This window comes from Corapipo altera, unplaced genomic scaffold (assembly GCF_003945725.1).
Source record: "Corapipo altera isolate COAL_440 unplaced genomic scaffold, ASM394572v1 56, whole genome shotgun sequence".
In the NCBI taxonomy this organism is placed as follows: domain Eukaryota; kingdom Metazoa; phylum Chordata; class Aves; order Passeriformes; family Pipridae; genus Corapipo; species Corapipo altera.
This window is the reverse complement of record NW_020884896.1, coordinates 5,371,518-5,388,071: the sequence shown is the minus strand read 5'-3', so window position 1 is coordinate 5,388,071 and position 16,554 is coordinate 5,371,518. Positions and strand designations below refer to the sequence as shown.

Sequence of the window (16,554 nt, the reverse complement as noted above, 5' to 3'; positions counted from 1 at the left end):
GGGGAGCTGCCGGGGGAATTTGCTCTGGTTCCTGGCCATGAAATATTCATTAGCACAGCCGCAAGAGAAGGGGGGAAATAAAAGACAAACAGAACAGGGGAAGCAGACAGAATGCTTCCTGGCAGCTCAGCATGGCACAGACAAACCCATGGGGTGGCTAAATCAAGGTCTTCATATGAGTCATCACACTAGTATGTGGGTCCCCTGGTGTCCATGTAAAGCCTGTTTTGCTGTCACAGGTCTCGTGGGCACATGAGCATCCCTAGAAAATGCAATCAGGAGACAGTGGTCCTTGCAGGACATACAGCATGGATAGGGATGCCCTGGGACATGAACATCACCAAGGGGTACCATGAGCTGGTGCCCAGGGGCCATTCCTGCCAGCCCTGGATGGTGCCTAGGCTTCAAAGTGTTTCAGCTTGGGCTACACGCCCCAGGGACAGTACCAGATCAGTGCTCCAGTCCAGGGCCACCTTGGCCAGGACATCTATGGGCTCTCTGGAGTCATTCCATGGCTGGCAGATACCTGTGACATCATCTGCCAAACTTTCTCTGAAGGAGGAAGAGCAGTCAGGGTGGAAGGCACATTTCCAGTAATGAGGAAGGGCAGTCAGGATGAGAAGGAGGCAAATTTCCATTACCAAGGAAGGGCAGTCAGGGTGGAAGGAGTGCAGGACACTCTGCAGCCCTGTGCCAAGCCTCAAGACACCATTCAGGCCCACAGAGACTGGGCAAATGCTCTGTTCTCTCTCTACCTAAACCCAGCACTCACCTCTTTCGGGGATGGAGGGCATATGCATCCCAGCAATGCCAGACCCACAGCTGCTTGGCGGGGACAGAGCAGTTCCTGGCCAGAGGGAGAGCTCAGCAAGACTCATCCCAGAGCCAGGATATGATGAAAGAGGAGAAGGAGGTGGACATCCTGGCAGAAGGGGTTCCAGACCCACAGCATCGGGGTGGGTGGCTCTGTGGGATCCCAACACCACTGCCACCAGGAGAAGAAAGCTCAGCCAAGCCAGCCCTGTGTGCTGCTGCTCTGCTCCTGCCTCCTCCCAGCCCGGGGAAACCACAGCCTCCGGGACTGGGGGAAGTGCTGAAAACGTGATGCCAGAGAAAATAAATAAGGCAACTAATGAGGTAATTTGCATAGCTATTAGCAGGCAGGATTTGCAGCGGGTCTGACATGGGATGTGCTGTCACAGCGAAGCACAGCCCGCGGGCTTTGCTGGTGCTTGCAGAGGGAAACACACAGCACAGCCGTGCTGCATGGGCACACTGCAGGCACCCACGGCCAGCACCCGCCACCCCATGCCTGGGGAGGCAAGAGGGGCAGAAGCAAACCCAGGAAGGAGGTGGGAGGAAGGCTCAGAGAGAACAGACAGTCTGGAAGGGGCTGAGTGCTCTAAGGTGAGCTCAAACTGCCCTTGGCCACACACCCCGGGGCTTGGCCCTGTGATGTGCAGAGCATGGGGCAGCACACAGCTCATACCTTGCCAAGGCACAGAGAGCATCCTTGAAAGGACGAGCTTACAAAGGCCAAGGGAAAGCTGCCAGCAGCCCAGCCTGCCTTGCGGGGCAGCCCTGCCATGTCAGAGCCAGCTGGCTCCACGTGCTTTCCCATCCGGAGCTGGCCGCAGCTCCCTGCATCCCTTACCTCTGCTTGCTCCCTTGTGAACTTAGCCTAAAACACATCCAGGACAAGCACAAACCCTTTCCTACCCCAATCTTTGCTGCCAGCAAACCCAGCTCCCCCTGACTCCCAGTGGAAGGTGCAATTTTGGGATGTAGGACTGTGCATGAAGCCTGATGGTAGCACCAGCTTTGCATCATGGCTGCCCCCATCCTTAGACGTTTGAGTCAGGAATCATTGCTCCACAGCAGGAAGGAGGGCACTGGCCATCCTGGTGCCTTCAGGGATGCAGGGCAACACACCTGCAACCTGTGACACAGCTGGATCCCCAACCTGCTCTGCCCTGTAAATCAGCCTGTGATGGAGAGGAGTGGCACACAAGGCCATCCTTCCCCAGGCTGCCAGGGCATGTCTGGCTTTGATCACAAACGTGTGACGACAGCTCAGCTCGTTCTCAGCCGGTGGATCCTGTTAAAAAATGCATGTGACGTGATCTGTCTGCTCAGGAAGGCACTGCCAGGGAAAGAACCCAGCCCAACACCATGCACTGGTCCCTCAGCACCAACCTGTCAGCAGCTGGCACACAGTGGGTGGTGGGGCAGGAGCCTGGCTCTCTGACACCAGGGACCAAGACATGCCAAAGCACCCCCACAATGCAGGGAAAGGATGGGGGCACCCCCACCATCTGATAACAGAGACAAGCAGAAAGACCTGATGGATGCGTGGTTGGACAGACAAAGAGACATAAACTCCATGAGCAACATGGGTGGTGGGTGACAGGCCAAGATCAGGGTCAGAGCCCCACAGGTACCACCCTGGTGTGTCCATCCCCCCCAGCACCTCCATGACAGCCCATCACCCTCCAGGTTACACTGAGGCACTGACTGCTCCCAAGCTCAATTTTTTTTTGTCAGTTCTGCTAAATATTTTAGGGATTTACACAGAAAAGCTCTCTGTGCTCGGTGGCATGCAGGCTCCACTGGCATCATGCAGGCAGTCACAGACACACCCCTGCCTGCCAGTCCATGAATAATTCATTGCCCCCATGAACAGGGTACAAGCAGCAGGAAGAAGGTGACAAAACTGAGGGAACAGGTTTCATCACCCTCCACCCAGGTTCCTGGGGTATACCCCAAGACTCTCCATATGCTGCAATGGGAGGGCAAAGAACTGCACCAACAGCTGCAGGGAAACAGAGGCACAGGGAAGTGAAAAGAGCCAGAACTTGAACCCAGCCCTGGTTATAGGGCTGACACATCAAGGTTGCAGCAGTAAGCAAGGACACCACAGCCTGCCTGGACCATCTGGGGCCATTTCAGAGCTTGCTGGGCTTGAAAAGCACAGCAGTGTTGGGGGTACCCAGGTTACATCAGGCAATGAGGCAGCACAGTCCCCAGGACCTCCAAAGAGCATGGCCTTCACAAGTAGGCACATCACTGGATGGGGGTGCATGGCTCACACTGGGGCACAACACAGCCACAGAATCTCCTTATCCTGAACTGGCATCATTTTGCCCCTCAGATGCCCACCTTGCTCCATGCACATGGTATCTGACAAGGATCAGCAGGGGTTTCCATCCCCAGCCCTATCCCCACTCCCACTCTAAGCCTCAGCAGGGCCTCCTGAACTGCGAGGCTGGGAAAAATCTCAGCCTGGCCACAAGTGATGCCAGCCCTGCTCCCAAATCTGCTCCAGGGGAGGACATGGCCCTCAGTATCTGTCCAGACTCTCCACCCTCACCACCACACAACAAGCCATGGTGATGGCGACAAATTAACGAGTTCCATGCAGTCACACACAGGTTGGGCTCCAATAAATGGGAGATGGCACCAGGCTCATTTCCTTGCAATTAGCGCTTGCTTGGCTGCTGACAGATCCAGCTCGGTGGGGTGATGGTGACAGGAGGAAGTGCAGTGGGGACAGGCTAGGACACAACCTCGGTTTCCACGTGTGCAGGCAGCCTGGGGCTGCCTGTGGGCCAGGCAGCAGGACACCCTCCATCACCCAGGCAGACGCTGCCAGGCTGAGTGACACGGGCTATTAGCACCACCGCTTATCCAGGGCCTCTGGCACACGCTGGCTGCACAGCTGGTAGAGGGAGATAAGAGGCCAGAGGGATCCCAGGGAGGGGAAGCATATTTCAAATGGCAGGAATCTCCCCCAAAATGGACTTGTCTTGAAGGCACTGAGAGTGTTTGCTGCTATTAATAACTCCAGTGCTGCAACAAGGCACGTGCCCTCTCTCAGGGAGACAGCAACAAGGCAGGTAGAGAGAGCAAAGCAGTGCTGGAGATGGGGCTGAGGTCCTGACCCATGGCTTCTCACCTGTCCCCATGCCAACAGCACCCCAGCACTGGTCTGAAACCCCTGGATATGTGGCTGGGTAGACCTGGATGTCTATGGGCAGGGGAGACACACAAGTGCTATCCTTCCAACAGCCCACAGCTCACCTGCACTTTTCTCCAACCTCAAGCCAAGACACTGCACAGCCCTATGGCTGGGCTGATGGCCCCGGACACCAGCACTCTCCCTCTCGCCATCTGTACACTGAGAGATGGCTCAGCCCTCCAGCCTCTTGCACTCTCTGCCCCACGGGGCAGCAGGGCCACCCACTTGGCATCTCCAGGGCACCCGCTCAGCCCACTGCCAGCCCAGGGGGGCCCCCAGAGACTGCCTTTTAAAAACTGACATTTTGGGGACAGGAAAGCTATTTTCAGTTGTTTCAGAGACAGTGTTTCCGTCGCAGTTTTCCTGCCTCCACTGGAGGGAGGGATGCTCCCCCTGGGGGTGCCATGGCAGGCAGCTTTGTGATGGGCTGCTCAGCACCAGCTCCATGCCACCCCCTCATCTGCCTATCCAGTTCCTGGAGCCACTGTGCCCAGGAGCAGGCGGGAAAAGACATCCCTGGTTTCTCACCCGGTCATGAGGGTCAGGAGCACCCCATCTGAGAGAGAAGCTAGTGGGAAGCACAGAACCTGGGAGCTTTGCTCCTGCCCAAGACCTTGCCAGCATCAGCAAGTTACCTTCCACACACCTTGATGAGACAACCCCAAAAATGAGCACACAGAGCAGAAGAAGCGCCCCTCCCTCTGGAGCCCCCGAGCACTCTTGATATGAATAAATGTGCCTAGAAGTGATGGGGTGGGGGGGAATACAGCCTCCCAGTGCAAGACCTGCTGAGAGGCTCAGAAATAAATATGTTAATAATCAAATATCCATCCTGTGCCTGAGCTCATGGGAGGACTTTCAAGTCTAATTAGCAGAAGATTTGTACCATTGCTGCCAGGGCTCGAGGGACAATTCACCGTGGTTCCCATGAAGCGAGAGGTTCTGCTATAATTAGTCAGCAGCATCCCATCTGCAAGGATTACCTCCAAACCTCCCCTGCTTTCGGGGCTTGGGGCAGGCAGGACCTAGGTAAGCCAAGATGAGAGATGGCCCCAGGCTTTGATCTGTGTAAATTGACTCTGGAACTGCAAATCCAGGGCAGACGGGAGGACAGGCAGCAAGGAAGGTAACACACTAGGAGGAGAGGTACCCTGAGCCTGCAGGTAACCCCATACTCCCCTGCCTGTACACAACCCCTACACAGCTCCTCTTCCCACAACATCTTGCCACAAAGACCCAGAATACTCCCAAAACCTCTCCATACCCCAACTCATCGTTTTCAAACCGGGCCCCTGACACCAAGGGCTGACACACTTAGTGGGAGACATTTCCCAGACTATCCCCATTACACATGTTGTACATCTCATCACCAACGCAAAGACCTTTCCCCACTCCCCACTCCCCACAGGCAGTGCCCAGGGGAGCACTCCTACCACCCCTGCCCATGTGTTTTTAAAGAGGGCCACATTCTGCTCCTGAGGATGCCATAATAGACACTGTTCCCATTGCTACAGCACCTTGTGGGGTGGCTGCAATGGGGAGAAATGGGCACCCAGAGGAGCAAGACACAGGGGCAGCTCCTGGAGCTGCACTACTGGCAGTGCCCAAACTGGGACCAGCTTCCTGGCAAAGGTACAAAGGCAGACAGAGCAGAGGGAGCCATGTATGCATTGATGACCAACTGCACAAGTGAGGATGCTCTGCTGAGCAAGAAGTGGGACCCATGCATCTGGTCCCATAGGGAGAGAGCCTGGCAGATACTCAATCAGAGCTCACTGACCCAGCAGCAGCTGCCAGGGATACTCATTAGCACCAATTAATTGCGGGCAGAGGTGGCTGGCCTGGCAGCGGACACCCTGCCCACACACTGTCCCCAGCCTGGCAGCGGGCAAGGTTCCAAGCTGAGGGAAGAATTACAGACAGGGTGACAGTGGTCACATTCAGGGCACTTTCTGAGGATTGGCCTGGAAACATTTGTGCCAGACATGCTGTACACATGAACAAAAACGTCAGCACCTCATCCCTCTCAAGGGCATGGAGGTACCCCATGTTCAGCTATGTTTCCCAGGCCAGGGCACAGCCATCCCCATCCAAATCCTGTGACACCCCCAAGAGACCTCCCCAGCACCACTGGGTTGTTCATGTTGGCAAACAAGGGGTTACCAGCCCCTCACTTCCCCACAGTTATTTAATTAAGCAGTGATAAAAGGAGAGACCTATTATCCGGTGAGTGGCAGCAGGTTGTAATTACTGCAGGGCAGGCTGAGAAAACAAACAGTGCTGAGGGAGGCACAGGGTGGTGCACTGCACAGGAGAGACACTGAATCCCCTGGGGACTCATGCCCCTGTCCTGGAAATGTAGTCTAGGGCAGGGGTGGGACCCTTGAGTCTTCAAGCAACAGAGAAGGGAAAAGGCTCCTTTGCTCTGACAGATGTGGTCTCAAAAGAACCTCCCTCTGCAGTTCACATTGGGCTGGGGTGTGATCCTGGCCTCTTTCCAGGGATGCTGGACCTGGACCAGCCCCAGGGAACAGCAGGTTTTCGGTGAGTCACTTTGAAATATTAAACACCGTCTCCTTTCTCCAGCTACTGCCTCAGGGCAGCCCTCTGCACCGAGGGGACACACTGCCCAGCTGAGAAAAAGGGACAAAGTGGTTGCTGGGACGTGGCACCCCAGAGAGGCTCTGCCTGCCCCTCTCTGAGCTGGGCATGATGCCCTTCTGCTGGGTTACCCCAGGCTGGAGTTTAAAACTTCTGTCTCATGTCCCACACGCAGCAAGGGGCAGAGGTGGAACATGGGGCATGGCCATGCTGCAGGCAAGCAGTTTACAGCCCCCTCCTTGCCCAGCCACCCAGCAGCAGTGCTCTCCCTGAGGAGGGGGAAAGCTTCACCCCCATGTTCCCTTCCAGGGGCTGGAGGGTACCACTGGGTAACATCACAGTTGCAGCTGGGACACATCGGTGTGGCTTGGGCTTGAGGAGTGCACAGCCACCTCCTGCCCATCCTGCACCATCGGATGCCATTGTCCCCTGTGCAGCTCCCAACCACTTCCCTTTCCTTCCTTAAATGCTCTTGCCCTCAGCCCAATCCTCTTATGCTCTCCCTCTCCCATTACAGCATCTTTAAATTAATGCCTGGCTGAGCGTGGGATAGAAGGAAATTAACCCTGGGCAGTGGGGCAGCCTCCACAATGACTCTTATCTCCTCAAGCACTATTCCCTGCCCTTCTCCCCCTCGACATGCAAGGGAGAGACTGGATCTGCCATAACCGCAGCAAGTATCACTCAAGCATGGGATCTCGGCACGCATAGTCCTTAGCTGAGGTGACAAGTGTCCCCTCCAGCCAGCCCCCTGTTTGGGAGGCTGCAAGGTCCCTGGGAGAGACCCCCAGCTGTGCTTGGGTTTTCACCAGCAACAGCTGGCTGGAAACTCACTGGGAATAGTTCCAGAGCTGCCTGCAGCCCTGCTGGGGCACCTCTGGGTCGCCAGCTCTGAAGCAATAAGCTGGGAAGTATTTGGCTGCTGGTGGGAAGCATTTGTGACCCAATGGCTTGGGGAGCTCATAGGAGCTGGAATGGGTGGGAGGCAGGGACATGGCCAGGACAAAGGGTGCCTCAACACACACACCCTGATCAATGCAGGGGACACTTCTTGCCCATGTCACGGTGGGGCAGTCAAAACATGCCCCTTTCAGAGGATCTCTGCGAGGGTGAGCAGACACTAAGGCCACAACAAACAGGTCCAACCTACTCAGCTGGGGTACAGGCAGGACTTGGTGGTTTTTGGAAAAATGCCTCAGGAAGCCGACACCATTGCTGGGAGCATGATGCAGCTGTGGGATCAGCAAGATCTGGAATGCTCCCATCAAGCTGCCCTCTCCCAGGATGGTAGTGGCCAGGGCCAGGAATCACTTGCCGGAGCAGCGCTCCCACTGATCCTCTCCGTTATGCAACAAATTATTCCACTCGCATTAATGACTTTGCGGCAAAGGGGGAAATGACATGAATGATTCCCGGTGCCTGGGAGTGACTCACTTCGTACGATGGAGGGGAGGAGAGCAGGGAGGGCGGGCTCCAGAGGAAATTTGTTTGGGTCAGCATGGGCAGCACAGGACTGGTGCTGGGCTCGGAAGATGTGACTTCTAGAAGCAGAATAAGGGGGAAAGAAAGAGGTACTTAAGGGCAGATTCCACCATGCAGGAGACGGCTGAGATGTCTCCAAGGGAGGCTGGCATCAGTCATAACCACAGCATATTATAGCAACCCTCACTGTGCTGCCCAAGCCCCACATCCATTTGCCAACCTGTTCTGCAACCCCAAAACCTCTCACCAGCTGCTGTCCCTCCCTGCTCTGGGGTCACACAAGACCCCATGCAGGTACAACCAGACCTGGGGGTGCTGTGCCCCACCACTCAACCCCCCAACTCCAACATGCCCCTAGGAGTGCAGCAGGATGGGCTGGTGGCAGCTGCCCACCATGGCCCTCAGGACAGCAGTGGGGGACAAAGGGAATCTGCCACATGTACTGCAGCACAGAGCCTGGCATCTGACCTGCTCTCTTCTCCATCACCTCTAGAGGCTTTGCTAAATCACACCATTAAAAATTAATGTGTATTCCCTCTTGGAATAAATCAAGAACTGTCAAGGGCCAGCCCTGTCAGCCACCTCCTGGGGACACCAGAGACATGTGGAGACACACTGGGGACTTCAACAACCTACTGCCAAGTAGCCGCAAGGGGACCCTTGCAGTGATGGAGGGCTGGGTGGATTATTGCCTTTAAACCCATTCAGGGGCTTTCTGTAAGCAATGCAATTTAAAAAAATTCAATCTAGGAAGAAGCGATTAACCAAAGGGGCCAGGAGCAATGGCTTGCCTGTCTAATCTCGTTAGTGAGCAGGCCAGCTCTCATTTCACCCCAACACAGCTGGATGGGCTGCAGAAACAGATGAAAGCAGCTGGATGGCTCTTCCCTGGCTCCCGACCCCATGGTTGTGCAAGTTTTCCAGCACCTCCCTGCATCCCACAGCTTCCCCAGCTGGGCCAAGGGAAAAAAAACCAGAACCCCTTCTTCCCTGTGACTCAAATCCTGGCCAGACCATCACCAAGGCTCCATCCCTAAAAAGCACTTTTTTTGGTGTCCAAATGCATCATTGGTGATGGGAAGAGGGCAGGTAAGGGAGCTGGAGCATCCCAGCTCTGCTGCTCAGGTCAGTACCTGAAGCCAGGAGCAAGGTTCCACTTTCTGCCCCACAGAGGCTCAGTGACAGGGTCCTGCCAGTCTCTCACAGTAGTATCTTACCAAGAAAACTTCTTCTGCTTCAGACAGTGTAGCCCCTTCCCTGCAGGAATGTCACTGCCATGGGACAGGACATGTCTCACAGGCACAGCATGACAGCCCAGGGATGGTCCTATCTTACCCAGTCAGTCCCTAAGCCTTTGCATCAGAGCTGTGGCAGCAGATTTGTCCACCACCCCACCTGCTGAGTTAGTCTCTCCATCATTGTCCCCGATCTGCTCTGTGGAGAGGGGCCAGAGGTGAAGTCATCAATCTCCACTGCCAGCCTGGCACCATCCCTCAGGGCTCTGAGTATCCCCTGTCTACCTACAGGCACCGCTGCTACTGCAGTGTGGTCCTTGACAGACCTCTCCACAGATGTCTGTCGCAAGACAAAGCCACCTGCTTGTCCCAGGTACAGCCCAGGGCTCTCTAAGAGGAGCACGGATCAGGTTTGTCCACATGCAGGGGTATGCAGTACCCTTGCCTTGCCCAGGGCACAGCCTCCAAAACACTCACTGCAGATGGAGCTGGTGCAGGAATCGGATGAATCCCAGTGCTTGGAGCTGGGGCACCTGCTTGTATGTCCTGCAGACCTCAGCATCCCCAGGCCCCCACGTCCCCAGGTGGAGTAAGCAGGAGCAGCATGGATGGGACACTGACCCTCTTGCCGCACCCAGAGTCCCCAGCAGCAATGCCAGCACTGGCCCAGGGTTGGGAGGGGTGCCAGCTGCCTGAACAGGAGGGGACCCCAACCCAGCAGGTTCAAAAGCAGAGTGCCTCCTGCCAAAATGGGGCTGGAATCACCTAGAACTAGAAGGAGCTGAGCCTTAGGGGCAGGAGAGGCATGTGAGGCGTGGACACATACATGCATGCCAACAGCACCCCTGCCCACAAGTTTCTGTAGGTGACTTGCCCTGTCTGGACCAGAGGGGAAAAGTTCAAGAAAGCCCAGATTCAGAAGCACTGAAGGTGACACCCTCCTGCATCCCACATGCCCATCAGCTCCTGTTAAAGGCGGCAATATCCTGCCCCCAGCTCCCTTCCTGCAGGGTTCCCTCTCCAAACAAGCTAATTACTCTCACTGCTCCCCGGGGACTGCACCACCCGTTTTCATTTGAAGCAGAAGACAAATTGACTTTAAAGCCAGAAGCAGCTAGAGCCATAGCAGCTTGGGGACCCCAATAAGAGCCTCCCACCCAGCACAGCCCAACTGCCACATACCATTTGCAAAGCACTCAGTGGGGTATTGCTGGGAGCGGGGACATTCATCCTCTGTATCCTGCCACTCACCACCATGGCATGGTACCCACCCAGCCCCAGCACTCTGGCATGGATGGTGGGTTGAACAGGACCCCTGCACCCACCCACAGCCCCTGCCCCATGGAAAGGGGTTTCTCTCCCCCTTTGCTCCCAGGGAAGCCACTTGCAACAGCCCCAGCTTTTCACTTGCTCAGCAATAACCACCCTCAGGACTCTGCAACCTTAGTGAAGGCTTTTGATTCTCTACCCCAAGCCAGAGCTCCTCGCCATGGCATCAGCCCACCCAGTTCAGCCCCCCTGGCAAGGGACAGCAGGGAGATTTGTTTCACTAGAGGCTCATTCATCTGTGGCATGATTAAAGCCTGGGGCTGGGATCCATTCCGGCGGCAGGAGAGTGATTTGCCAGCAGATGGATTTATCATCTCCCAAGCACAGCAATTTGGCTTAAACAAAACCAAACCACTTCTCCTAATGAAAACATCACTAATGAGTAGAGCCAGCAAACGAGCTGGGGGCAGCTCCACTAATGGGGTCTCCTGTCCTTCAGGACTGGGGTGACCCACTGATGCCCTGGTGGTGAAGAGTGCAGCTCAGCTCCAGCTGGGACATACAGACCCAATATGGTCCAGAGGGAAACAGAGTTTGCTCCAGAAACCAAACCTCCTCCTGTCTGGGCTCCCAAAGCTCTAGGGGCAACTGGTTCCAGCACAGCACACAGTACAAGAGCAGCACCACCGAGTCTGGGCACCTCCAGCTGCAACACGGCCAACGGTGGGGAAAAACTCTGCCTGTGGTGCAAGAGCCCATGCATGGCCAGCCCCATGCAGCAGGAGCTGTACCCTTTGGACAAAATTGCAACAGCCTGTGAATTATGCTTCAGCATCTGCAGAAATCAGTTGTATAACTGCCCCACCCAAACCCACAAACTTCTTGTCAATTAATCCTGTGCCGCCAATTCCTTGTGGACTCTGACCTGCCTTTGCTTGCAGGGATGCAGCAGTGGCTGCCAAAACCTCAGCTCCAGCCTTTCCAACAGCAAAATCCAACCTGTCCATGGGCAGTGGTACCCAGCAGTATGACCCACATGCTCCTTGCCCCATGTGAGGCTTTTCCCTGGAGCAGGTTTGGAGCAGCATCCCCTCCATCAGAGACCCCCAGGATCTCAGCCTCTGGTTAGGGAGGGCCGCAACACCCTATCAGAGGGGATTCATCAGCATCAAAGAGCTGCAGACAAGCCAGGACAGCAAAGAGGGAAGGGAAAGAGGGTACAGATGCCAGAAGGAGGAAGACAGCAGACAGAGATGAGGAAGAGTTAGGCAACAGTCTCATCACCCCAGGAAGGTGCAGCAGTCAATGAGGGCAAGGCGCTTTGGCACGAAGAGGACCCATGGGAGCCCTCTGCCCTGGCACACGAGTGGAAGACCCTAACCCCACAGTACCCCACTCTGACAGGGGACTTCCTGGGAGCTTGGGGACCTGGTTTGAGGGTCGGCCCAGCTTCCAGCCCAGCCTCACCACCAGGCGGCAGGAGCAGAAGTGACAAGTGGAAAAGGGGTCGTGTGGGGCAACAGCAGCAGTGCAGAGGAGGTAGATTAACAGGGGAGCAGGGGGATGGGCAACACTCTCGGTTCCCATGGGCTGGAACCCCAGGGGAAGGACACCAGTGTGTGCCATCCCTCCTGGGGGCTGCTTCTAGGAGGAGGGGACAACTGATGCCTGACACTGAGCAGAGGGATGCAGGCAGCTGTCTCTGATAGACCCATGAGGGCAGGGCTGTGCAGCCAGCAGTGTTCCTGTGCTTCTCCAGGAAGCAATTGGACAAGAGAAGGAGCTTTATTCTGGGCATGGGTGAAGTGGTCCTGGGCACAGTCCTCATTCCAGTCCCTCTCCCTGGGATCCACGCCAGCACACAGGCACACCACACAACCTGCCATACACACTTGAAGATGGGCTCCTGGCCAGCCCCTGCCTGCCTTATGCCCTTGCTCCCACCCAATGGCCTTGTCACTCCATCCTCCAGTTGCAGATCCCAGTGCTTCCCCCTACACACACTATTATTTGGGACAGGCTAGCACTGACACCTCCTCCACACCCTGGGAAATAAATTATCCCCCTCACAGATGGAAGTCCTACGCTATGGCAAGCTGGTGGAGATGTTCCCCCCACCCAGCTGATCACAGGCTGTGAGCAGCCACGATGGAGCTGCTGGGTTTGCCGGCAGCAGAACAAGTCCCTGGCGCAGCCCTAGATTTGCCCATCACCTGAGACCTGCCTGCGGCAGATGCGTTGCCAGGACGCAGCTCCTCAGCTTTATCCCATGGCAGGGACCAGAACCCTACTCCCACTGTGCTCCCAACAACCCAACTGGCCCGTCCTCCCTTTGGTGTGTCTGTGGGAGACAGCTCAGCCCCATCTCTCCTTTCTTACTGGCATGTGGAGAAATGCCTCTGAAACACTCTCCCTCCAGGTAGGGAGGAGAGCTCAGTCAGATGCTGTGCTGCCACTACACTGGTACCTAAGGCTTTCATCTCCCAGAGCGGGTTGCTAAAAGTGCTAAGAGGTGGGGAGTCCCCATCCATCAGCCGTGCTTCCAGAAACAGGAGGATCCCAAAGCTCTGCAGATGATCACTATAGCAATTGCTCAACCCTGCAAATGCTGCGGCTGCCTTTGAGGTGGAGCAAAGTGGTTGTTCAAGTCCCCACATCATGACAACAGAAGGGAGAAAGCAGGGGTGAGAAAGCAGGGGAGAAAAGAGATCCTGCTAACCCTTTTCTAGGAACCTAACAGCCCTGGAGGTGAATCCCTTATCTTTCTGAAAGGCAGTTAGGGGGTTTGCCCCAGCCCAAAGAGCCCAGGTATTGACCCCATGCTGACATATGCCATCCCACTCACAGGACACAGCACGGCTGGGATGAGCTTGTCTTGTGGGGTATGATGGGGTCCCAGGGCATCCACCCCTGCTCCCCATCTAAGCCTGGGGCAGCCTTGCTGTCCACACATCCCTGCAGTGTCAGGCAGGAGCAAAACCCTTCTCCAAGCCCACTCACCTCTCACACTGCCAGCATTTGGGGCCAGGGATGCAGTACCCATGGTTCTTGGGACAAAGCGGCACTGGACTCCCATTTCTTCTGCACGGAGGGCCATGGCCAGAGCAGTCCTGAGACACTGGCTCTGGGCTCTGCTTGCACACTAATCACTCATGTCATTAGAGGCTGAAGGAATAATGTAATTTATGGATGGCTTTTATTTCTCACTAGCGTCATCTAAATATCCCAGAAATGGACCAGCTTAATTTCCTAGTGGCGTAACCTAAACATTTCTCTCCTTAATACCCAGGTGGGAGCCCAGCCACAGACTCAGCAGCCAAGCATGGCTGCTGCCTGCCTTTGCCCCACACCACCACACCTGGGCCAGCACAGGCAAGGCCCTTTCCAGCTCACGCCAGCACAGCCAGCCCGTGTTCCCCTGGCACAGGAAGCAGTGCTGTTCTCCCTGCTGCTCACACACAGGCAGTTCTCATTCACTCAGGCCTCTCACACACACATCCACGTGCCCGCACAGCCAGGGCAGCTGGGCACTGCTGGAGATGCCGTAGGGAGGGGGGGCTGTCACTGCACCCTCATTTTCAACAGTTTTTTAAATTTAAAAATGAGTGTGCTGTTGGGTACAGTGTGGAGGGTTTCTCTCCTGAGTGTGGCTGGGGGTCCTGCTTCCCGTTAGCCTCTCTCCTTCTTTTGGAAGCAAGTGTTGCAAACCCTTCTATGCACTGGGCATGCACAGATGGGAATCACGTTGCCTTCACTCCTGTTTTTGGGCAATGATGGGAGGGAGCAGGACTGACTGCTGTCCCTATGCACAGCAGCAATTGCTGGAGCTGCTGTGGGGCTGTCACATCACCTGACACCAAATCATCTCTCAGTTAACACCTCTTGCATGGAAGATGTCCTCTAGACCCAGACGCACCCTGATGGATGGGGGTCTCCAAAGCTGCAGGAACACACCAAACTGCTTATACTTGTCCCCAAGCAGAGCTGTGCTACCAAACAGCAGGTGCCAGCAGGGACACTCCCATCTGCAAGGAGAGATTAAGGCTACACAGGCACTGCCAGTTTCAAGCCAGAGTTTCACTACAGCCCCGTGGTGGTCCAGACTCCTCACTGCATCCACAGGGTATCAGGAGAGCCTAGGCCAGATAGAAGGCAGGGGCTCAAGTTACTAAACCCTCCCTCTCCTGCCTGTATCACTTCCACACTTTCTGTGAGAAAGATAACTTTCTCTCCACTGGGAAGAATGGCTCCAGCACGTTCAGCCAATGCAGAGGAAATCAGTGCCACTGGGACCAGCTCCCTCTCCTCCCTGGTGTTACTGTAGGCTCTGCCCTGGCAGGTCATGACCTGACAGCAATGGAAAATGAGGAACATGCCCTACTGGGGCCTGTTTCCCACTCTGGGAAATGGGGAAGATGTTTCCAGCCTTGTTCCCCGAGACTTCCCTGCAGCCCCACTCCTGTGGACAGGGGCTTGTGCAGTGGCACAGCTCCCCTCCACCCAGGCTCCTGCTGCACAACTGGTTCAGAGGTAAGTCCAGGCATAAAAGGTCTCAGTCTCTCTGAGACTGGAATTTATTTTTAACTTTGATTTAATTTAAATCCATATGGACATTTAAAGTTACCGGAGAAACCAAAAGTTGTGTGTGGGTTCCAATTTCCTACACAGCTCAAAAATATCTTCTTTGAAGCACGTTTGGGCAGACAGTAAGCGGTGTTTCCCATGTGTGGGGCTGCTCAGGAAAGCAGAGCAGGGGTCCTGCCCTGCTACCACCACCTATTCAAAATTCCAGAGCAAAGCCTGAAATTCGCTCCAGACTGTGGCAGGAAAAGCATCACCAGGAGTCAGAGGAGCTGCCTGTGCACACATCACAGTGCCTGCGGCATGAGGGCACCCAACCCCACTGGTTATGGACAGGTTCAGCTCCATGATGGGTCCTGGGAGGCAGGTGGGAACTGCTGCCCCATTGCACAGCTGCTACAACAGGGGCCCTGACAGGGGACAGGATTTGGCCTGATCTGTGGAGAGCACATGGGGAAGGAGGGATGTTGCCAGCTCCAGCCCAGCTGCTTCACTATCGGACAGTGGGGGATAAAGTGTGATGAGTGGACAGATGTGGTGGGATGCGGGACGCCCAGCAACTCCCTGGGACAGAGGATAGAGGGGAATGCAATAGCATCACAGACAGGTCATCTTTGTCCTCCCCATCCTGCAGCCAACCCCATCCAGGGGTGGAATATCTCTGGAGATACTCTAGGGAACACCAGGTGATGGATGAGGACACCAGGCTCTGTGGTGCCGCTGGGGTTTTCTGAGCAGAGTGAGTCTCTCCAGTCTTGGGGAACCTACTGCTGGGGTGCTGCTGTGCCACCTCAGGGAGGGTGGCCCAAGACATGGCGGAGAGAGCTAAACGCCAGACACTGGTGTCCCGAGGGGCTTGGGAGTAACAGTGATAGTGAGGGAGCGTGAGCTTGGGGGCAGCCAAAAGCGATCCAGGCACCCCACCCCCCGGCCGGGGCCTTTTCCTTGACTCAGGACAACCGCTGACCGGCTGGGACCAACCCTACCGCCCCCGGAGCATCCCCCTGCGAGGCCGGGACTGTCACCCTGCTCCAGCGCGGGGTCGCGGCCATTCCCCTTCTCCCCGAGCAAGGCGTGAGGCGAAGCGGAGCGGGCAGGGACCGGGGCTCAGCGGGGCTGGAAGCAGGTGCCCGGGGCCGCCCCGCGCCGTGGTCCCAGTGGCTGCTGCACCTTCCCCGGCGGCGGCACTCACCCGTCAGCTGGTCGTAGGAGCCGTCCAGGTCGCGAGAGTCGGACAGGCTCTCCTTCCTGCCCTTGCTCCGCATCTTCCCGCCCCGCCGAGCGGCGGGGGGAACGGCGACGGGGCGCACGGGCTGCGCCGGCGGGCAGGGGCTGCCCGCGGCCGCCGCCTCCCCCCGCCCCGCCGCC

At 56.2% G+C, this 16,554-nt stretch overlaps 1 protein-coding gene across 3 annotated transcripts in view; it reads right to left on the bottom strand.

The window, feature by feature from the left end:
• The window catches only part of KCNIP2 (potassium voltage-gated channel interacting protein 2), a 43,977-nt gene extending 27,456 nt beyond the window's left edge, over positions 1-16,521 (bottom strand). Inside the window, exon 1 of one of the 3 annotated variants that reach the window (XM_027648043.1) lies at positions 16,379-16,521. In XM_027648043.1, the coding sequence (XP_027503844.1) occupies positions 16,379-16,451 (73 nt within the window). In that variant the 5' untranslated portion in view covers positions 16,452-16,521. Of the gene's footprint in view, positions 1-772; positions 935-16,378 lie in introns of those variants that run through there. The other 2 variants (XM_027648045.1, XM_027648041.1) reach the window with 2 other exon arrangements.
• Between the last annotated feature and the right edge of the window lie 33 nt (positions 16,522-16,554).